This window comes from Chaetura pelagica, unplaced genomic scaffold, assembly GCF_000747805.2.
Source record: "Chaetura pelagica isolate M959 unplaced genomic scaffold, ChaPel_1.0 scaffold364, whole genome shotgun sequence".
In the NCBI taxonomy this organism is placed as follows: Eukaryota; Metazoa; Chordata; class Aves; order Apodiformes; family Apodidae; genus Chaetura; species Chaetura pelagica.
In genome coordinates this window covers 2992346-3015596 of record NW_009953089.1, presented here as the reverse complement: position 1 = coordinate 3015596, position 23251 = coordinate 2992346, and the positions used below count along the sequence as shown (strand labels likewise).

At 44.2% G+C, this 23251-nt stretch overlaps 1 protein-coding gene across 1 annotated transcript in view; it reads left to right on the top strand.

The window, feature by feature from the left end:
- MAGI1 (membrane associated guanylate kinase, WW and PDZ domain containing 1) overlaps nucleotides 1-23251 on the top strand; it is a 301318-nt gene that overhangs the window by 264631 nt on the left and 13436 nt on the right. The window contains 4 exon segments of the mRNA XM_009997017.1: nucleotides 6903-7119; nucleotides 15677-15768; nucleotides 16685-16877; nucleotides 19902-20195. Coding sequence (XP_009995319.1) covers nucleotides 6903-7119; nucleotides 15677-15768; nucleotides 16685-16877; nucleotides 19902-20195 — 796 coding nt within the window.

Below are 23251 nucleotides of genomic sequence, written 5' to 3'. Positions count from 1 at the left end.
CTGCTGAGCAAGATTGTGCTGCAGGTGTGAGATTCTGTACTGTTTAAAACCACCCAACAGAATAGTATTTTCTTGGTCCTTCTGATCCTATTTCCATGTAAAGCTGTTACCTGGATGGTATGTTAGTTAATAGCAGTGAAGCATCATTAAAGCTCTGGGCATGATATTCTGGAAGAAATTAACATGCTTTTGTTCTACAACAGCAAAAAGACGTTTTATTTTTAAAGGAAATGGAATACTTAAAGGCTGAAAGTTGACAGTTATCTGTTGAGAGGGAGGAGGAAAAGAGATTTATCTCCCAGTAGCTTTTGGGAAGCAGAGCAAGTAAGGTCTTTGCTGTTGGAAGATGGTGCAAAACTTCACCAACAGTCCCCGGTGGGAGCCAAAAGCTGCAGCCGGGCACAACCCACCTCGCCGCAAACCTGGGCAGGAGGTTTGTGAAGGGGCTGAGCAGAAGGCTCCTGCCTTTAATACGACTTTTCCGTTCATCCAAAAAAGAAAGCCCTGAAATAATTAATGTGATTCTGATGGCTCAGGGCAGCGCTGATAAAAGTCACGTGAGGCCAGGGCTCTACCATTGTCAGCTCACATTAGTGTTGAGAGGCAGGAGCGCGGGCCGCGCTGCCTCCCGGAGCCCAGGCACGTCAGACCTCGCACGCTCGCCGCTGTCATTATTTCAACCCTCCGTTAAACAGAAGCCAGTGTGTAGAACACAGACGTGCCTGGCATGTTTCTTCTCTCTGCCTGGGTTTTATTTTTTTTCTCCCAGTCAGAGCAGGAGTGGCCCCACTCCATCCAAACTCTTCACTTCTGTCATTAAACCGGCTCCAGTCGAGGAGTCTCGGTCTCTTCCGCGCGCGGAGGTCCCCGGGTGGAGGCTCCTGCTTTGCCACACGTACAGTCGGCATCAGGTACAGCAGGATCCTCCCGTGCCAGGAGCCTCTCTGGTCAGCAGCAATGCACCGTGAAGATCTGAGCAGCATCTAAATCCATGCCAGTATAATCCTGCCACTGTGAACAAAGGGGCTGCTTGCAAACAGGTGTAGCCCTGCAACAGCAGATTCCTCCCTGCTCTTTGGTTTGAGGAGGTGGTCAGCCTTGGGAAAGCAGCTCCATTCCCTCATGTGCCTCTCCCAAACCCCTTTCACTTTGCCTTAGGGTCCCTCCAGTAATTGTTACTACAGCCCTAGGCAGTGCTGTTTACTCTGAAGTGTAGGATTCAGAAGAAGCAGAGCCTGCTGTTCCCCCTGCCTCCACACCGGCATCACTTCCATCAGCAATTAGTAGGGGTGTTTTACTCTGCCGCATTGTGTGGCAGCTTTAATGAGCGAAGGCTCCTCAGAGGGGCAGAGCAGGCACATCCTTCGTTCCCAGGCATGGGTGATGTGCGTGGACTGAGCACTGAAACCTGGAGCAAAGTACCTAGAGGCACCCCCATGCACAGGAGGAAACTGTCTTTGGATTGTCTGGGATGGATTTACACCAACACAAGAGCTTGTGTGAAATAAAAGCAGCGGTGTTGCTGAACACCTTTCTTCCTCAGGTTAGTTGCAGGGCTTCTGCTCACCTGCAGGGTGGGGGGAACCTGGCCCTCTTGTCCATGAAGATTCCCACTTGCTCTTGTCCTGGAAGAGGAGAGCCAGGCCTGCCCCACTGGCACATTCCCCAGCTGAAATGCCATCTCTGCACCCTGCCTGGCATTTCCCAGGGCTGATTTGCTGCACTTGCAGGTGCTGGGTGAATGTGGGTGCTGCCAGCTGAGTGGTGTGCCTGGGGCATGTCCCCAGCCCTGTGTTACCAATTCCCCTGCTCCTTTGGCCACACACAGGGAGAATATTTTCCAGCATTCCCTGATTAATAAATTCTCTGCAGTTAGAGGACAGCATACACCCAGGTTGGGAGCAGTTGGCACAGCCTTAACTTATGCTCATTCTTTGTTCCTTCTGCATCGGTGAAGACACGAGCTCAGGTCTCCATCCTCTTCCGCTTCACTCAGCGCAGTGACAAGCCCTCTCTTGTTACTTCCTAACCTTTCCCAAAGCCCAGACATGCTCCCAACATACTGCCAATGGCTGTTTCTTTCTCAGATAAACCCTATTTTTAGCTATCCACCAATCCCATATTCCCAAAAGGCCAACTTCACCCTGCTGGATACCTCCCAGCAGGGAGGAGGTGTTTTAGCCTCCTGGAGAGGTTTGTTAGCAATGGAACTGTGATAGTTTGGGAATATTTTTCTGCCTCGACCTTAGTTTTCCTGAGCTGTGTTTTCAGCCTGTGTGCATCTTCTGATGGGCTTTGCTCTTTTGCTCCGTTTTGAAGGAGAGTTTTTCAACCTTTGTGAAAGAGCCACATCAGTAAAATAAAGTTTCCAGCCATACATGGGACTGGGCACTCCCAAGTTCTTTCACCTTCACCCCCCAGCAAGGACACACTCACAGCAACTCTCTGTGCTGCTTGTTTGTTTTTAGTTTCCCATTGATTCTTTTTTAGATGAAAATGGAGAATATTTTTGTATCAGCTGTCTGGGGATATACATTTTCAGCATACAAGTTCTCTAGTGTAGCAATTTCCTGTGCAATTATCCTGGTATAACATGGATGAAAACTAACTTCTTTTTTTTTTTTCCTTTTTCTTTTTTCCTTCCTTCTTGCTTGCCTCAATATGCTCCACAAGGGGGCAAAGATTCCCATTTCCAGCTTGCTTTGCTGTTACTGCCGGGACCAGCTTCTCCAAAATGCTCTAGAGCACAAAATCTGCAGCTAGATGATCAGAAGATGGGATCACTGCAGGGGGAAGGAAGTGCTAAGCTCTTCCAAAAATCTTGTCTTGTCTTTTGGGTAGAAATAATACATTATCAGCATAGCTGAACTGGGGCCAAAAATGCAAATTCTATGTACAGCCTGTCCCTGACAAGAGACTTGCCACCTATTTCAGCTGAAATGGGCAGCACCTGGGGCTCTGCTGATGTCCCGTTTCTCTCAGGAGGAGAAATTGGTTCCTCAGCAGGAGCGTTTGTACAACACCTCCCTATTTTTCCCTCCCAACACCTTGAAATGCAGTGGGAGGAAACCACAGCAACTCTTCCTTCTTGCAGTTTTTGGCCTGCAGAATCCCGTGCCAAAAAGCTGTGCTGTCCATCCATACCACAGGACCTGCTCCCTGCCACCATCACCTCTTCTGCTCTGGATTCCTTTCTGCCTGACACAGACACAGTTGCTGCTAATAATTAGTGTCCCATTGCTGCCTGCAGCCACCTCTCAGCCGGGCCATGGGCCTTGGCAGTTTTAGCAGTCATTCTACAAACTAACATGGAATTACTCTTTTCATTTAGCATGAATGACAAACTGGTCGCTGCTTCATGGGTATTTGTAGCATTTTCCAGGCACCAGGAGACTTTTTAAAGCAGTTTTCCTCCTGTTTCCTTTTGAAAGACAACAGCTTCAAGCTCGCTGGCTCCCATCATCTTTGCTGTTTTCTCCTCTCCCTGCAGTCAGGGGGTGATGTGGTGCTCACTGTGGGCTCACTCAGGGAGAAGCTTCTTCTCAAGTTGGCAAATGCAGAGCCTTTGGCTGAAAATGGGATTGCACAGTGGGGAGAAGGAATCCTGGAAGGCTGATGTCTGCCCAGCCCCTGACCACTGCTGCCCCCTGTTCTGCAGCAGTTGCCCCCACAACTGCACCTGGAAATCTGAGCCAGGCTGATGTTCTGTCAACCTCAGGCAGTGGGAAAAGGGCAGCTAGAAAACACTTTCTTCCCAATGTTATATTTTCTTCACCTTAGGTTTTTCAGCATGAGCACCAAACAGTTGCAGCAAAGGTACAGGGAAGCTGGCACAGGCCACCCATGTCAGTCCTGGGAGCTTGGGTAGGGCATTAGAAGATCCAGCCTTCCACAAACTTATTTTGGCATGGCTGTAAATACAGCTTGGTTTTCCCATCACCTCTATTTAATGGCATTGTCTCCCTAAATGGGCTCGAGGTAGCATAATCATTATTGCTAGGGTTTTTTTGTCAAGAGTCTTTCTGGCAAGCTGTTTATGCTTATTACCATCTCTGCAGAAGACCATAAGCAAAAGGAGGGATCCTTTTGCTGACTTGGGCAGATCAGTGCCCCGTGCTCTTGTAGCTACTGTCAGAAGTCAGTTCTGCTGATCTACTTTACTTTGCACTGACAAACATGATGAACACCTCAGGTGAGGTCTGAACTGCCTGCACTGCAGTGATCTGTCACCAAACAGCCCCATGCCCACCTGGGCCTCATTGAGCTGTTTTCCTGCCCATGTGTGAGCTGAGTGAGCTGGACTGTCAAATCCAGACCCAGGAGCATTGGTCCCAAAGCTAGGAATGAGGCAGGAGATAGAGAAAGCCATCTTTTCTTTGGCATGTCATCAACTCATCTCTCTTGGACAAGCTCCACCTTTGCACTAAGGTGCAACCTTCACCTGGGCAGTCCCCACTGCAGGAGCACAGGAGTGAGCAGGGCTGTCAGACCCCAGCAAGTTCTGCTGCTGCTGATGTGCTGAAGTTGCTCAGCATGTGGCAAGACGTTTGGCCTCAAACCTTTTTGGCCTCATCTGATCACGTGAAAGTTGATTAATGTTGTCTTGAATTAATTTAATTGCATATATTTATTATTTCCAGGGTTGTCTGTTCCCTCTTCAACTCCTAAAGAGAGATGTTTCAGGCTTTTTGCAGGATTTATGGTTTGCATTAACAACTGTCCCTCTGAAGAAGTTTTTTGGTTTTTTTTTCCTTCCAAAATGTCTGTGTATTTGCAATTACAACTCAAGTTTAATTAGAGGTGGTTTTACTTGAGATACCCGGACACTTCCATTTGCAACCCAAATATGAAACAGAATTTGTAGTTTGTTCAATATTTAGATCTTTCATATCATGAAGTGAGAGCTCTTTTTAATGTTCAAACTTTTTAAATCAGAAAGTTTTTGGAGAGTTCTGAACAATTCCTTAAAGGCTGAATGAAGCTTCACATTTTAGTCCCTTTACTCCAACTTCTGTAAACCAGCTCTTTCCAGTGAGATTGCCCTCAAGTTTCACAGGATGCTTGTAGTTATTTTAGTTTGGCCAAATAAACAGAACAATCCAGATGGCTGGACAGAGAGTCATAAAGTGTTTTTTTCTTTTCTTTATTTTTCAAGTTACAAAGGAGTGATTATCCACAGCATAGATGTTTTAAAATGGCTTAATTTAAAATCTGAAGGGCTGCATGTGAATTAGCTTCTTTTACCACTTAAAAAGCTAAAAATGTTTGAAATAGTTTCAGATATTTGTATTTGAGAGTCTGCAGATGAGTAATCACAGCAGGTACACTTTCTTCAGAATTGCTTTAAAGGACAAAGGCAATTTCACATTCTAGTCAATCAAGGTATCATTTAAAAAAATGCTGGTGGTGGATCAACAACTGGAATGTAAGGCTGTGAGGTCAAAGTCATTTAGACTCTGGGAGCTGTTTTTTTCCCTCAGTGTAAACCTAAAAATACATGCAACTTAAAAACAAAAACAAACCCCAGAAAACATTATTATTTAGACTCAAAAAGAGGCTGCTTTTCTCTGGTGACTTCCTTCTCTGTGACTAATTCAGCCCTGCTATGATGCATTGTTGGCTGCCTGCAGTTTTGTGGCAGCCAGAATAAAGGAAGGGGTACCCAGATCTGCGGCCACCTCAGCCCTCCATGCTGATCTCCTTTTTGTTTGCCACTGGTTTTTCTCCCATCCCCTGCTGCTTCGTTTTCTATGGAGAAGTCCCTGAAAGCAGAGCCTCCCATTGCAATGTTTTCGGGTCCCCCATGCCAGCAGGAGGCTTAATGTGTTCATCTGAGGCTTTTTGGTCTGAGTGGCTGACCCTTTTTACCCAGAAAGTTGTGGATGTTGTAAAAACAACCTGTAGGATGCTCTTTCCAGGCACCCTCCGTGTCACAGCAGCCCCAGGAACGTGCCAGCTCCCTGTGCTAGAGCAGGTGGGAGATTGAACTCGACCTTGATGCCAACCAAGGTCATCTGAAAAGAGCATTAAAAAGCATTTGCTGTACAGTTTGGGGAGCTCTCGTTGAGGGAGGATTTTGCTGCATGTTGAGTAGCACAAATCCTAGCAATGCAAATGTGACTTATGCTTCATCTGAGCACACTGTTGTGAATTTGAGGTAAGAATTATGTACCCTGCTTAGCTAAATATTGAGCAGACAGAGCTCGTCATGTTACTGCTTTTTAATAAGCCTTGAATTGAGGTGGATGTATTTTTTTCCTGTTTTAATATGCTCCGTTAAAACAAGGAAATCAAACTGCAAATAGACATTTTCACATTTGCGAAGGTCTGTTGTAATCCTGTGAGTGCTCTGGGAAGCAGAGACATGAAAGTGGTGCTCTGTTGTCCACCCACTTGTGATCTGGTGGTTGCAAGAGCTGCGGAGAAAAAGTGAGGGCTGCACTTGCATCTGGTTTAGAGGGACAGTTGGAGTTTTCACAGTGGCAACTGGTAGTTTTTCCTTTTTCTTGCAGGCTCAAGTTAGACCCTAATGTTACCTGAGTAGAAAGTTGTTGAGTTTTTCTGCCTTCATGCAGGAAGAAATGAGTGCACTGACACTAGTAACCCATAAAGAGGTTTAGTTTTGTTTTATATGAGAGATGGGGAACTGCCTCTTTTTATTTGAATGATAAATGACTTTGTTTTGCATATCTCTTTCTGTCAGTCTGCCAATCAAAATCTGCCCTTGGGGAATTTAAGCATAGCCAGGATTAACTGGTGGCAGCAACCCTCTGATTTATGTATTGACTTGTGTGCATGCAGAAACCCTGATCAAAAAAGAGAGGAAAAATTGATGGAAAACACCCACTCAAAGCCCAATAACCGTCTGTTCCCTCTCTTTCCACTCGCTGCCTTCCTTACAGCAACCACTTGAAAGGAAAGACAGCCAAAACAGCTCCCAGCACAGCGTCTCCAGCCACCGCAGCGGGCACACGGCGTCCCCCGCGCACAGCGCGCAGCTCCTGCCGGAATACACGGCCGCGGAGCCGCCGGCTGCCGATCAACCCGACGCTGCTGGGCAGAAAAAGCCAGATCCATTCAAAATCTGGGCCCAGTCCAGGAGCATGTATGAAAGCCGACGTGAGTATGAAGCAGGTGTGGTTGCTAAGGCTACGGCTCTGGCAGCTGCTCTCCGGACGTTTTCTTTGCGATGAATCGAGTCGGTTGGATTGATGTTGGAAGTGTGAGGCTTTGGCTTCTTCATTTGCTGTCTATGGTGTCTGCTTGATAGAGGTGCAGTTTCCTCTCTGCTGGGGAATGAATTTAGATCATCTCTAGAGACAGGTCAAAGCTTAATAAGAAAAATGCCTTTAAAATTAAAGGCCATCTTCTCTGCTATTTTTTTTTTTTAATTTATTTTGCTTGTAAATTAAGCTGAAGGAGAATTTACAACTTTGTTATTTGGATCCTAAACTCTTCTTTGAGGTTAAGACTCATCATCTCATATGCATAGGAATTTCAGTTAGGAGGGGAAGTATTTAGTTTGCTAAAATTCATATCAGATGCTTTCTGCTCTCCATCTGGGGAGGAGAAAAGTCTAGCTGAGCTGTATTACTTTGACCAGAGTGGACACTTTAACAATACAGATATCAAATACATATTGTAAGTGGCTTTTATGGCAATTAATCATCTGCACTCTTGGCTAATAATTCAGCAGGGTTTTCACTGTGCCTCAAGACTTTAAATATGATTTCAATCAGTTTCTTCTCTGCAAAAAAAAATAAACACACTGGCTTTGCTTTAATTGCACTGCTAAAGATGATTGAATCTGTAAAAGCTTCTTAAAGGAAGAGAGTATTAAGTTCCTTTTTAAAAGCAATACTTTAGTAACAGAAAACGGAGCTTCAAAGTCTTGGTGCTTTGAGAGTATCACCTGGAGTTTTATTTTATTCTGCTAACTGGAAATTGGTAAAACCTATGTGAAGTGAACATTAGCTCAGGATGAGAAATGGTAGGACTGTTTTTTTCCTGACCAAATGAATCATTTTGAAATCTTATGTCCTGGAAAAATTAAAACATGAGTCACGGTTTCTTGGCTGAAGATGCATCTCTTCAGATTGAATGTCTCAGCAATGCAGTTTGTAGGTGTCTCAGCTTCTGTTTGCTGCTTCCCTTCCCTAGGATTAGGTGTTCTGACTCTGTGGGCTCTGGGGCCAGATCATGCTGGTCTGCGGAGAAACGCACTGGCAGAACTTGCACGTGTGTCTCATTGAAATAGGAAAATTGGGCAAGAGCTGAGGAACCATGACTTTTCAGCCCTGCAGAGCTCTGGGCAGAGCTGCTCCATCTCTCGCCCAGATGGACAAGGCTGAGGCTGTCCCATGGCACTGGCATTGCCTCTACTCTGCTCACATGATTCCCATAGGCACTGTGCTGGCATTGCCTCTGACCCCCTGCAGCTATTTAGCTAATTTCTAATCAACTGTTTAACTCATACTAATTAGGCATTAGTATCAGCTTAGCAGCTTTAACTCCTGCCTATCTTTCCCAGTAAAACCCGAGGCTGAGCTGGAGAAGTCCTGAAGTGCACAGGCAGGCAGTCACCCTTCTGTGTCCACTTCCAATACCACGTTCCAAACCCTCCCTCTCTCCTAGATGGCCACAGGTATCTTGAGAGGTTTTATCCTTGTCTGTAATTAGAGCCCTTCCAGAGGTCTTTTCACTGTCTCTTGACCTGCTGGTGTCCCACACTCCATCTCTCCCTGTGCCACAGTCCTCTTTGCTTGGGCCTTTTGCTAGACTGGGTTCTGCTACACCTCTTCAGCTTCCCTGTTTCCCTTTTCCATGGTCCAGCATCTCTGTAGTGGGATTGGACCTCTTCTATTGCTTCAGTCTTTATCCTCTGCCTCTTCTACCAGATGAGACCTCCCTGTTTGAACGTCAGTGCTTTTCTACCACCTTTTCATCCCATTGCTTTTTCCCAGGAAGGTGTTTTCTAAGTTTTCTTGTTTTTTGCAGATAGAGGGGTTTTGGAGAGTGGCAGAAGTGTGATATGGTCATGTCTCCTTGTAAGCATGTGCTGCTGCCAGTGTTGAAGAGCCTGTGGATTTCTTGACCCTAACCTGGAGCGAAACATTCCCTAGAGATTAACCTGTACTCTTACCTAGTGACATGGCCTTGGTGTGCCTAATGAAAGGTGAATTAAAACAGGAAAGATATAGTCTAAGTGAAAAGGGTAGTTGGACATTCTCTATCTCCTCTTGCGGTTTGATCCCAAAGTGACACTGGTAGTTTTATTAAGAGGTTAGTGGTCACCTTCTTGTCCTTCCCTCAACAAGCTCTCACCTGGCTTTCCTCTCACAAGTCTCATAAAGGGAGACTGTTGTTCACAACTGAAGTCCAGCACCTCTTCTGCTCTGCCAGCTTGGGGTGAGCCTCCATGTTTTTTCCCTGTATTTGGTCTGCATGAAAAAGGAGCAGTTGGTGGCTGCTCTATGATGAACGTGAACCGTCCCTTTGAGACTCACTTCCCAGTGTTTCCCAAGCATCAGCTCTTTGGCTCTTGGGCCTCTCATGTGGAATTCTGCTGACATGGAGCACCACAGACTGTGAGAAGGTGTTCTCTGGACCTCCAGTTTCACTGTCTATCTGCTCCACATGTGCTGTTCTTAGTCTTTTTATCCAGATGCAGTTCAGTTGAACTCCAGTGCCTCCTTTGGCTGGCTGTGATACAGTCATATCATTGCTCTTTTCTTTACCTGAGCACCTATTCCCTTTGGCTTTTTGGCATCTCCTCTGCCATGGCATCCATAGCTTTGGGTACTAGGTGTGACTGCAATTTTCTGGTAATGGTATGAGCCAATCTTACATCAACATCTAATGTACAGCAGGAGGATGGAGGATGCCCCCTTAGTAGCAGTGCTGAGATTGGCTGATGCAACCTGCAAATGGGACACTTGGTCTCTCCTAGAAGCCCCCTGCCCAAGGAGCTCCAGCTCAACTCACCGAGCTCTCCTGCCCAGTCCAGGGCTTGCTCTCTGTTGATTCATGGCCTTAAATTGTGATAAAACTCAAAAGGACTATAAAATACTCTTTTGAGGGGCACGGTTTTGAATCCCTGACAAGTGGACTGAAAAACAGCAACAAACTTTTGGGTTGAAGTATATGATGAAGCTTAAAAAAAGAGAATTTTAGAGCATTCTATCATCTTCCGTGTTTTATTTTGTCCCATTTGTGAAATCATTGAATATAAAGAGAACATAGTGCAATTTTTCAAGTGCAGTTGACACAAAAAGTTGAATTCATTAGCCCCAGCCCAGACAGAATATTTTTTTCATCTAAAAATAATGATATAAAGAGGTTTCATTCAGTATATGAATACACAGTCTGCAGGATGTTTCTAAGAAGTACTGAATCTATAATAAGCACCTACTGCCTTTTTCACTGGAAGTGCATCCCACTGTTATGACCATTAATAATAATGATGTAGACATGGAAAGCACACAGGGAACATTTTAATTTTTCAGAATTGGTAAAATGCATTCTTCCTTTCTTTGAGTACTCTTTGGTTCTTATTAAAAAATCTTTTGGATTTCATAAAAAAACCCAAAATTTGTCTCACTGAAGCCCTTGGTAGAAGAATTTGGTTCAAAAGTGCCAGGTAACCCCTAATTTTGTAAAAGCAGGGAGTTTTATATATACCCAATGCATCTTAATAGCAGGAAGTATTCAGACTCTGTGGAGGAGAGCCACAGGCAGTGCCTGTTTGAGGGAAGGAAAGAAAAAAGATGACAAATTAAGCTAGAATTAATAATGCAAAGCTAAGCAATGACTCCATAACTCTGTCTGGACTCTGGCTGAGTGGCAACAGATGAGCACTGCACTGCTGTTTGACAGATACAGGCTACAGTTCCTTCACAGGCAGCTCCCCTGGAAGAGGGGATCAGACCTGCAAGGTGCTGAGTGCTTGGGCTCCAGTCCAAGGAAGCTTATTTTGAAGCTGCCAACCCAAAGGGACTTGGATGCTTTCAGGCTGAGCTCAAATGCTCTGCTGCAGTCTGGCCTAGAGTCGCGATTCTTTGCTAGATTGGGACTTTTGAGAACAGCCAGCTTTGTGCTGAGGGAATCAGAAAACAAATCATTTGGTAGTGATAAATTCACTCTTTGCTGGTGCTGTGTTTTAGCTGCCTGAGCTCCTCTTTGTGGGCAGCTCGTTGCTGCTGGTGGGAGTTGTGTTCGTATGAATCAGAGAGAAGGACAAACCCAAAAGGTTTAAACCATGAAGCAGTTCCAGGAATGACATACGTGCAGAGCACTCCGAGAAGCAGCAACTGAATGGTGTCTCAGAGAGCCACAATCCTGAAATCCTGCATTGTTGTTCGATTGAAAATATATTCTTATAATATGCTTTTTATTTTTCAATGTCTTATCAAACTTCCCTAAAGATGAATGCAATCTGTTGTGAAATTTTCCTCACATGGCTTGATTGCTTTGCAAAAAACCATATCCTACATATGGCCATCTGTCAAAACAGCAGTAACAAAATGAATTAATCTGAATTGCAGATGTGTTAATGAATCCCTTTGAAGGGCTTAAGCATTTAATTAAAAGTAAAGCAGTCCACGGTAGATAATTTTTAAAGCTTTTAAAATATTCTAAGTTATCCTTAACATTTGAATTTTATTTTCAGGCCCATCGCTTATTTGTTGGGATTTTCTCTCCCCAAATGTAATTAAAAGAATACAAACAAGTCTTGACCCCAGTTCAGTCATCAGCAACTACACAGAATTAAAAATATTTGCACAGTGATATCCAGCATTAGATACATTCTCCTTCAAATAGAAAAGAAAAACTGTCTCAGGAAATTCCATTTGCCTTCTGATCAGTCTGACTTTAAAGGTGATAGTTAAGAAAAGCCCCTTGGTAGGGTTACGTCCTTTTATTATATTAATGGGAGACAAACAGTTACAGTCATTCACTTGGGCAGACAGATGTGTCCCTGCCCTTAGAGAATGTCTTACTAAGATGCCTGTAGTTCTTGCAGCCCGTTGTGAAGCAGCAGGGGCTGCCAAGCTGTCACGGACCTGGGTCATGGGCAGACTTGGCTGGTGTTCATCTGGCACCAGCCTGGTCCGTGGCTCCCCTGTCTTCCCCAAACCTCAGTGGCACAACTTGGTCATCTTGTCAGGAACATGCTGAAGCCATCCTTTGAAAGCTTTTCATGCTACCAGAAAGGTTGATTAAAAGGAAAAGACAGAGAAACTGAAGTTCTCCTACAGTGGGATATCCCTGCAAATACAGAATCTATTGAGATCTATGCAGAAATCACAGGACTTTTCAACACTGAAATGCTCCATCAGCTTCAGTGAGACTATTCACTCTTAATTTCAGACTTGTCTTTATATATTTTGCTGAATCTGGGCCTTAAAACTTTTGTACTTTGCCAAGCTAAGAGTCATTGAAAGTGTTGCTGCCTCAGATGAGCTAGTGACTAATGCAAGCTCATACTGATTATTTTTTAATCCATCTTTTGTTGAAAATGATATTACACTGGGCAGATTTTTTAGGTATAACATGTAAGATAATTGTTAAAGTTTGTATAGGAAATTTTTATTTAAATGACCTCTAATTAAGCACTGTGTTCATTGTTCATCACCATGCATTTAGCATTTCTTTTAACATTAGATGATATTCACATTTGGAAAACTAACTGTCATGATGTTTTGTAGACAAGTATTTTTAAGGTGTTCTCAAAGATAGTTTTCCTCTGAGGAGAAAAATAAGAGTTATTTAAATATACCTGCATGCATGTGCATAAATGTATAAATTCATATATGCATTGTATATCCACATGTAAACAAGCACGTGCAAATAGATGTGAAACTATGTCATAATCCATAGTAGCTCTAACCTTAGCAATTTCTGCATGAAAGCCTAACATGATCCATACTGATCCATAATGAATTAAATGAACTAACAAGAAAGCAGACATATTAAGCTTTGCAAAATTGTAAAATTAATATTACAGCTATGTCACCTTCGCCTGCAACTGGACTGAGCAAGGGTGAGAGAGAGAGAGAAATCAATTCCACGAGTTTTGGAGAATGTAAGACTGTGCTGAGAATGTATCTGTGTCTTGTGGTGTCTTGTTCTGGTGTCATTGCTGCTCTGTGGTTGGGGGGGCTCTTCATCACCAAGGGAGTCTGGCAGGGCCGTGCACCAAGGTTAGCCATGAAGGTGCCATGTCCTCTCCTTGTCTGTGTACTGGCTAGTGGCCGATCCTGTAGGTGCCCGTGGGGGTTTTCATGTTCCCTTTTCATTCATGAGTTTGCCCATGTGGCTCGTTGACAGGGCTGTGCCACTCACCTCTCCTTCCATTCCTCCTCATGACCCGAGCAGAACTCTTCTTACCCCTTTTGAGCCACTCTCCAAACGGTCTGGTTTAATTCAGGTGAAGCTTCAGAACCACCAGGAAATTTTCCTTTTAAAGTATGGGAAGTCACCCCTCTGAAACGCTACCAAATAATGGAGAACTTCAAGTAAATCTCCAGCAGGGAAGAGCCTCAGGGAGTCCCACCTCAGCTGTGTGGAAGCACAGAGGGTGGCTGGGCTTTTCTGGGCTGTACTGGTGAATCACCCTACTGCAGAACTGGTGCAAAAAGCGGTAAAAGGAGTTTTGTTTGGTTTATACTCACACCGTGTAAACGTGTCTTGTCTGTATGTTTGTTGTATCTCTGTAGTCCTTCCAGCAGAGGGAGCATTACATGAATGAGTTTGCTTTTTTGGGGGTATAGACTAGTCTGGCTTGGTTGCAGTGGTTTGATACCACAGTGATACTTCGGCTGGCCATTGTCTCCAGCGGCCGTTAATTGGCTGCCTGGTACCTGAACCAGGGACATGAGGCATCATTCAGTGAAACTGGAGAGTTGACAAATGGGAAGGTGTTGAGAGATGCTGAGGAAACGGGCCCATGCTGAAGCTCTCTGCAGAAGCCATTTTGCCTCTGACAGGTCCAAGATGTGCTATGAATTGGCTGGGGCCTGGCTTTGCCAAAAATCCCTGCGGAGCGTTGGAGAGATGCTTCCCCATGTGTCTGCTCTTCACGCTCCCCTCCCTGAAGGCAGTGACAACCACCACTTCATTCATTGTCTAAATGCTGCTGTGGTGCCACACGTCTGTATGGTGGCAAGCAGCCTTCAGCCAGCTTGCCTGGACAGATGAGCCACACAGGCTTTCAGCATGTTCATCACTGGATTATTTTGTACTTGTATCTGGACAAAAATTAGCTTCTAGTCCAGTAAGATAATGTGCACAGGTCTTAAACTTAGTTTATAGGTGCAAGTCATCAAATTGTGAAAATACAACATATAAAACCAGTGGCTATTAACCAGTTTGAGTGAAAATGTCAAAGCAGACATCTGTGCCTTAGAACTCACCTGCTCTTTTAATTTTTAGCATTTCCCAATCTTAAATTGATAATATATTTTAAAGCTGTTGAGTCCCTAAAGGGACAGCATCAGAGCTAGCCAGGAGTCTCAACTCTGAAAAGCACCAGATGATTGGACCCAAACCTGTGCACAGCAGACACCAACAGCATAAAATGCAATTAGGGCCCAGTCTGACACTGCTGTCAATGGGAAGCAACCAGATTATCTGCTTGTAGATACAGAAAACTAGATTATCGTGTTACAACCCATAACTGAGTATACACATATTTAAATTACATTTTGGGACAATATGCTTTGATTTCTTTACTGAAGATCTAGGCAGATCTAGCTAACTTGTAAAGGGACAGCTTTTTTTTAATCATCAATTATAAATTTTGGGAGGGTATCATTACAAAATTAGTCAGTGTTACGGATACTATCCAATAAATATTAAATGAACCTGAAGTTGTCTTCTGATATCATTTAATGTTAGCAATTAGTTTTGCATTTTTAAAAAAGGGATGAAAGCAAGCATGAATAAGTTAATAGAAAACATTACTGTTCGACTGCACTTCAAGGTTAGTACTTCACTGTATGTAATATTCATTGTGAAAACCTTGCTGGTGTTCCATACTAATGAGTAGGTAAGGTTGAGGGGTTTTTATGTTTCCAGCTGGTTTTGTCTCTTCAGTGGTTTTCCAGAGCCCCTGCAAGAGCAAGTGAGAGTCAGGAGAGATGCTTTGCTTTTGGAGCAGCCCTTTTGTTTTACACCAACTGGGGATCTGGCCCGTAGATATTTAAGTCAGCGTCAGCAGACAGATAGCAAACTATGCTTGTGAAAGTTAATTAAACAGTAGAAGTCATAACAAGTGGCTCTTTTGTCTCCCATGAAAGAGGAGGCAGCTGTATTGTTTCTGGCAGAGTGATTCTCTGTTGTACACATTTATTGATGACTTGGAAGAGGCTGTTGCACTGGGTAATGTTGCTAATATTGATGGAAGAAAATATTATAGTGATAAACAAAAGGCAAGTCACAGTTCAACACCTAGAAAGTAGAAACCACTCTATAGTGTTAGCAGATATTTAAATAATAGTTCTTTAATATTTAGACCTATACATGTTCTTATTAATGTGTAAAAATTAAAGACTGCCTCATCTGAAGAGAAAATTATGCAGCAGATCCCTCTACATGTACATCAGAGTAGACTTGATTTGGGTATAAAGGTTTGGGATTTTGGTTAAAAACTAAAGTTTTCCTTCTTTCCCTTCAGATCCAGATTACCAAGAGCAGGATATCTTTCTATGGAGAAAGGAAACCGGTTTTGGATTTAGGATTCTAGGTGGAAATGAGCCTGGAGAACCTGTGAGTACTTGTGTCATCTTCCAGAATCATGGCTGTAGCATGTGGAGATGTGCAGAACTGTGCTGTGGCATCTCTATTAAAATTACTAGTAGGTTATAGAGTTACATCCCACATCTCCTCTCCACCTTCCCTCTAAAGAACTCACCAATGCTCCTGCAGTTAAAATGGGATTGGTTTCCTCTGCTATTTCCTGTTTTTGTGATAGCCCAAATGAAAACATACAGGTTTGAAATTGCCTGGATGATGAGGAAAGGATGTCCTGGTCAGGTTTGCAAGTATTTTGATTTTCTATTTGCTCAGTTCTGTCCTTGAATTTTCTTAACTTGTTAACCATAAATCCAGTACCTGTGGATGGTGTCAGGCTAAAAACACATGGTTTTAATGTGCTGCACAGGTCAAAGCTCCATAGTGGCAGCATAAATTTCCACATATTTCCCTGCCAAAATTATTGTGCTCATTTATGGAACAAGAGGTCATGAATTCCTCTCACGTTGGGGTAACTCTGCAGAGCTCCCTGAAGATAAACTAAGACTGGAGTTGGTGGGTAGTTGAGTGGTGTGGAGCTTGTAAACCCTAGAGGCAACTGAAAGGATAACTCAATCTCAGCCTCCATGACAGGCCCCTCAGTGCCTTTAGCCATCTTCCCTCTAGTCAGTGTCTGGCTGAACCCATTTCCTAAGGAAACCCATCACCTAAAGAAACAAGATGTCAGTGTATCCCTGTTTCACACTGTGCCTGTATTCACATGGAGCTGCTTTCGCAGGAGCAACTTTCCTGACCAGCAGACTAGATTGGGTCTAGTTGGAAGCCCCTCACTTCCAGCTGGCTGTGGAGCAGGTTCTCATTTATCACTTGTTGTTTTTTTTTCCCCCTTGCTTCCCTTCTTTCCTCTCTCCCCTTCGTGCCAATTGCTCAGATTTACATCGGTCACATTGTCCCGCTGGGCGCTGCGGACGCCGACGGCCGCCTGAGGTCGGGCGATGAGCTGATCTGCGTGGATGGGACACCCGTGGTCGGGAAATCACACCAGCTTGTCGTCCAGCTTATGCAACAGGCAGCCAAACAAGGTCATGTCAATCTGACCGTCAGGCGCAAAGTGGTTTACACAGGTAGGCTGCACTGTCACTCTGCAGGGGTGGGTTTTCTTGCCTGACTCCCATCTGTTCAGCAAACCGTTTAAGGAACAAAAGCTTCTCCTTGTAATACTTGGCAAGACTCGGGGGATATGGTGCTACTCTTATTATTTTGGCTATTTTTAGTCTTGTCTTGTACTTGATCAAGTAGATTTCAGATATTTTGCTTCCAGTCAAGAAGCTCTCAATCTCAATTGGCTTCTCCAGGCTTCCTGAAGGTTTCTGGTAAACAGGAGGACTGTTTAGTTCCAACATAGTGTTTTTAGGTGGACTCATGCAGCAGCAGGCACTGTGCCCGACTGCTTGTGTCTTCTCTTTTCTGCCCAAAACAACTACCCACTGCTCCCTAACTACCCACCCTTAAGCTGGGAGTGAGAGAAAAGATGCTGAAGGGTCCACAGGAGGGGAGGCAAAGGCAGAGAGTGAGTGAGGACATTAGGGTGTGCTGGCCAATGTCCCAGGCACAGGAGAAGCTTCAGCTGAGGTGGTGCCATGCAGTCAACTAACTGCAGGATGCAAAACTGTGAGCATCATTGGTTCTGGTTCTAGCAGAAGTAACACTGCCTGGTGGAACCCAGATTAGTGACACCAAAATGTCCTGATAGAAAAGAATTTGAAGCCACGAGATTGAACTTTCTAAATGGCATGTGACCTTCTGCATAATAACGGGGAGTAGCACTGAGGTGCTGCCTCTTCTTGTGAGTCCCTTTAGGGAGCTCAAGGGTGAGATTCAGTTTAACTCACTTGTTCGAAAGAAAGGACATATACAGGTTTTCAAGTTTAGGTATCAGCAGGATGTTCTGGTATCTTAAAGAGCACCAGATAACATTCAGGTTGAAAATTAGGCTCACAGTAGCAGCTAAGACTAAAACAGTACCTCTGAAATAGCTCTGTATTCTTATCCTCCTGCACAATATTAAATAAATGTTCATTTCTCATTTCTTTCCTTCTTCTTGTTGTGGAATAAATGCTGGGTTATGTCTTTCCTCTAATAGCCTCTCTCTCCTTCCTTACAAAGAGCTGCTGAAGTGAGAGAAGCTTTAGGAGATGAGCTTTGGGAGGAAGGGGAAGGACTGCTGAATTTTGGTTATTTTTGTGTGTAGATTTTCTGTCCAATTTTACAGCCTCCAGGCTGGAAATTACCATAAAAGTTTTAGATTCATGAGATCTTGATAAAAACCCTTGGTATTTCACTCAGGGGCTTGTTACTTCAAACCAAGCTATTTCTGAGTCATTTCAAATGTGGACACTTACTCTAGGATAAATTATTCAGGATCCTTTCTTTCACCTTATATTTGCAGGCTTTTAAATTCCAGCATAACTTGGTAGAGAAGCCTCTTCCTGAATGTTGGTCCCTTATTCTTCCTCTCACCTATATGCCTGTAGAAAGAGATTGTTGACCTAAAAGGGTCTTGAGATTTATATAAGGGAAAGTTTATACTCGTGTATTTTTAATATGTAGAATACTCTATATTTAGTGCTTACTTTGAGTATATAAAAGCAGACAGATACTGCTTTCCAAGAATATTTTGAAGTTCTTTCTCTTTGCATCATGGGTTTAGGTTTTGTTTGGCATCCATTTTCTTGTTGCTTTTAAGATTTTCAACTTTATTTTGATTCACCAAATTGGACAAGTGACTTGATTAGTGGAGGCAGCCACTCAGTAGAGACAAGCGCAATATGCTGCTCTTAGCTGCTCAAATGGATTGTGGAGAACTGGCTGAGTAACCAGAAATGGAAGCTCTTGTGGACCACAAGCTTTAACCTGAGGTTGACTCAGGTGAAGAAAAACACTGTGCTGGGATGTAGGCAGGGGGGAACTCTTCTGATTTCCCAGCAGATGATGGCTTAGCTGCAATATGGTCCTGCACTTCAAGAAAAACATGTTTGAGTTGGAGGGAGCCCAACTGGAGGGAGTCCAGAGGACCAGTGAGAATAAGGACAGCTCTAGAAAACATGGTCTGCAAGGAAATACTGAACAAATTTGGATTGTTTAGCCCAAAGCAGAGAAGGGGGAGGAGGTGTTAAGCTCCCCAAGACTATAAGAGGCTGCTGCAAAGAAGAAAGGAATAATATGTTCTCCATATGCCTGCTAGATAGAGCTAGAAATAATAGCCTTATGTTGCAGGAGGGAAGATTTAAGTTAGATATTGCAACCAATAGATTGCCTGAGGAGATATTTAACAGCAGATTAGGCAAACATCTGTCAGGACTGACAGTAAGTGTGGCTGGCCCTGACTCAAGCAAAGTGTGGACAAAGCAATTTTTTTTTGAGATGCCTTCAAGCCTTGTGGTAGCTGATCAGATTTTAAACTGACATGACTTCCAACTTCAGTTGCTGTTAAACACTTTTTTAATAGTAATATTAATGGTAATAATGTTTAATGTTTTCCCTCCTGACTGTGCCAGCCTGTACAGATGATAGCTGCTGGTTCTTCCATCCAGAAATCTTGATTCACAAGTTTTTTTTGCTTTAATACGGGTGGCTATTATTACTTAAGATCACATTAATCAAAGGCAATTAGTGCTACCCAACTGATAGCATTGTGTTAAAAAATACAGAGATGTTGAGTGGTGGGTGTTTGATATTGCTCTCTCCTCACAGCTTGTGCACATGTACACAGTTGCGTGTATATAGCTGAAGTGGTGATTAGACATCTAGAGCAGTCACCTCTGAAATAATGTAATCCCGGTTTAAAAGGCCAGAGCATCCAAGCACTCAGCACCGTGCTGGGTCAACCCTACTGCTGCCCTAGTTGGTCAGCAAAAGGCTTTGGCTGCATGATGAGACCCTAGAGAGGATGAGCTTGTCTGATCAGTACCATCACTAAACAGAGCTATTGATGGTGACATCCAAAAGGAGAGAGAGCTTTTGGTCACTCTGGCCATCACTTATAGATTAGAACTTTGCCTGGTTAGTTTCCCTTTTTCTCAGCGGATGGCACTTGTCAATTACCCGATGACACAGCTTGCTCAGCCAGTCTTCTTCTGACTCCCCAGTTCCCAAGGCAGAGAACGAAGTCCCGTCCCCAGCCTCTTCCCACCACAGCAGCAACCAGCCAGCCTCGCTGACGGAGGAGAAGCGGACCCCTCAGGGCAGCCAGAACTCCCTCAACACGGTCAGCTCGGGCAGCGGCAGCACCAGCGGCATCGGCAGCGGCGGCGGCGGGGGCAGCGGGGTGGTCAGCGCGGTGCTCCAGCCCTACGACGTGGAGATTCGCCGCGGGGAGAACGAAGGGTTCGGCTTCGTCATCGTCTCCTCGGTCAGCAGGCCGGAGGCAGGGACGACCTTTGGTGAGTCCTGGGCTTCTTCCAACCTGCCTGGAGGGGAGATGGAGGTTTGAGGGCTGCCGTGCAAGGAGGCGAGTGGGGATCTGTTGAGTTAAGAGTAGTTAGCGTGCCCTGCTTGATGTCATTGATAGCTTAACAGGGTGAGCACCGCCTGATAGGTGCTTGCCTCCTGGGTTCTGTTCTGCACTGAGTTAAGAAAAGCAACAGGAGAAATTCCAACCTGAAGAGCAAAATGCCACCAGTGGCAAGTCCAAATGCTCCTTGAAGCTCCGTCTCTCCCTGCTAGCTGGATGCCTTGCTGGGGTTTGCTCTCAGAAGAGCAGCCGGGGATCCATCCCCCAGTGATGCTGTTTGCTGATGCAGAAAAGAAGCAGGTGGAATGAAAGATGTCTCCTGATGATGGGACTGAGCCAGTTGATTTAAAGCAGTAATGCTTAAACTGATTAATTTCTCCTTGGAAATCAGGGTTATTCCAATCCTCATTATGGAGTGAACATGGGGTAGCTGGAAAGTTTTAATCAATAGCACTTACATGGTGAGACATGAAATGGAGAGAAAACTGTTAAAAAAGCAGGATTTTTTTTTATCCATTCTACCTCTTCCCAAATCCATTTCTTCAGAGAAGGGCAAACTGAAGTTCATGTAGTGTCACGCTTAATATCCTGTCGTAATAGAAGTGATCCCAGGTTCTTTCTGAAGACAGCCCTTTCTGCTAGGCAGACACCCATTTCCAGGTGCTGCTGCAAAAGAGGTGTGCAGAATTCTGCTGGTTCTGCACGTATGCACAGTACAGCCTTCTCTAGAGCCAAATGTCATTGCAAGGGGGAAAGTGTTCAGAGAGGCTATTTTCTTCACTTTCCATCTTCTCCAGAAGGGACAGAGGTAGCACCCACTTACACTTTGTAGGGGAAAAAGGTGTTCCTTCCCTGTTAGTCTGTGGCATGCAATAGAGAAGGAGGGGGAAAGGAAGGACAGAACAAGTACCCCGGCCATCTTCACACTACCTCTCAGAGCAGGTAGTGGTTTGCAGACAAAAATACATTGCAGGCTTCCTGTCCAGCTCAAATATTCCTAGAGCACCCAGGTGTATGTAACAAGAAGTGGCCTTTCCCCCTTTTTTCCCAGCCTTTTTTCTCTGGTATTTCCTGCCATTGCCCATTGGCAATGCCATTGCTCATAAGTCAAGGTAGCATCATCTCCTTTACTGGTATTGATGTAGAAAAGGCCATTTCTAACACTGTTCTGGGCAGTCATGGCAGCAGAGATTTTAAGGGGGAAATATCTAGTACAGAGGCAGTGCATTGAGTTCTGTCAGTTCTCAGCTGCTAGGCTACCTCACACTGTCCTCGTCGCTGGAAGCTGCTCTTCCAGAATAGGTATTTTGGTGCCAGAACAGAATGGTGTAATGTAATCTAGATTCAGCTGACCTCTGTCTAAACTGGAGAGAGAGCTTTTATCTTCTGAAAGTATTTGCAAAAATGTGTGTAAAATAACTTTTACTGTATGAAGACTCTGCTCTAACTCTTTTCTGCAGAGAAGCCTTGACCTGAGGTTGTCAAGAGTTGTGTTTGCTTTAGCCCAAGATACTCACTAACTGGAAGTTTTCTGTGCAGGGGCTCCTCATGGAGATCTGTTGATCTGTGACTGTTTCTCCTTTAATTTTTTTTCAAGTGTATTCAGCCTTTTCCTATTACTCTGCATGAGATGTGTTCCCTGTGCTGCGCGGTGCTTGCTTTGGACCCCCTTTGTAGGTTTTTTCTTTCATGGGTAGCATTTAGAGATGGGCCAAACTGGTACCTAAACCCTTGGTCGCTTTGGTGTGGGCTCTGCCATCTGTGTCCAGTGCATCGGGTAGAGTAGGAGCTCATTTCACATACCCTCAAAACAGCCTTTGAGCTGGGTCTATGTGTTTCTAGAAAGAGAACCTTTCTAACATCACAATAAAATAAAAGAAGGAAAAAAAAAAGTCATCCACCATTTGCAACTAATATTAACACTTTCTCCCAGTTTTTACCACATATTTCCAGCCTTGCTCTCTCACATCACTTTCTTTTTCATAGCCTTTTCTTCTTTATGGTCTTTCTAGTGTTGTCATGTGTGCAGCAGTGCATATCTCTAAAACTACTAATCAAATAAAGACTACAGCACAGATGGGAAAGTGTATCTTGAGGGTGAATGTATTGTGGATGCAAAATATGAGATGACCTCTCTGTATTTATACTTTACGGTGTTAACCACATCCTATGTGCCCGGGGGCCTCTTGCCCATGTAAGGAAGCCATGCAAAAGCCAGTGGATTTATCTGAGTGATATTGTGTATTCCTTGTGTCCCAATGATGCATTTTATGGATAACCCCGTGTTTTGGGGCCAAACAGTTGCATGGGACAGGAGGAGAGTTTTGTCTCCATAATACATGCATCCTAAAGTGCTCTTGCTCTGTCTGTCAGGACATCTCAGTGGTTTTCTGTGGTTTTAGAGGTATTTAAATAAGAAGGTCCTTATTCCTGCCCTGCTCCCCTCCAAATGCCATCTAAGATCATAAACGGGGAAGGGTTAACAGAGGCTAAGATGGACGCCTGCACCAAACAGGTTACTTTTGTCAGTCTTGGCCCATCTGTAGTGGTCCTTTACCTTCCCTGGTAGCACCTTTATTCACAATGGAAGAAAACCATGTCATGTTGCTTCCCCATGCAGCACTGATAGATTGGGTCTTTGTGGTAGAAAGGGAGTCACCCTCCCTCCTAGGCCTAGAACAATTTTATCTTTCTAAATGGAGAAAGAACAAAACATTGGCAGAAGCTTGGACAGCAGTTGACTCGGAGAAATACTAGAGATGCTGACACCATTGTAATCATGGAGGTGGCAGGTTCTGTTTTCTACAAGCAGTTTCAATTTTCTTTTTGGTTTAAAAACAAAATCAGGCTTTGGGTTGTGATGGGGCTGCTCTGTGCAGTTGCAGTCTCTAAAAATCTCACCATTTATTCACCAAAATCAAGGGGGGGGGGGGGGTTAAATTCTGAATGGTTAACAAAACCCCTTTTGGTAACAGAAGGGAAGGT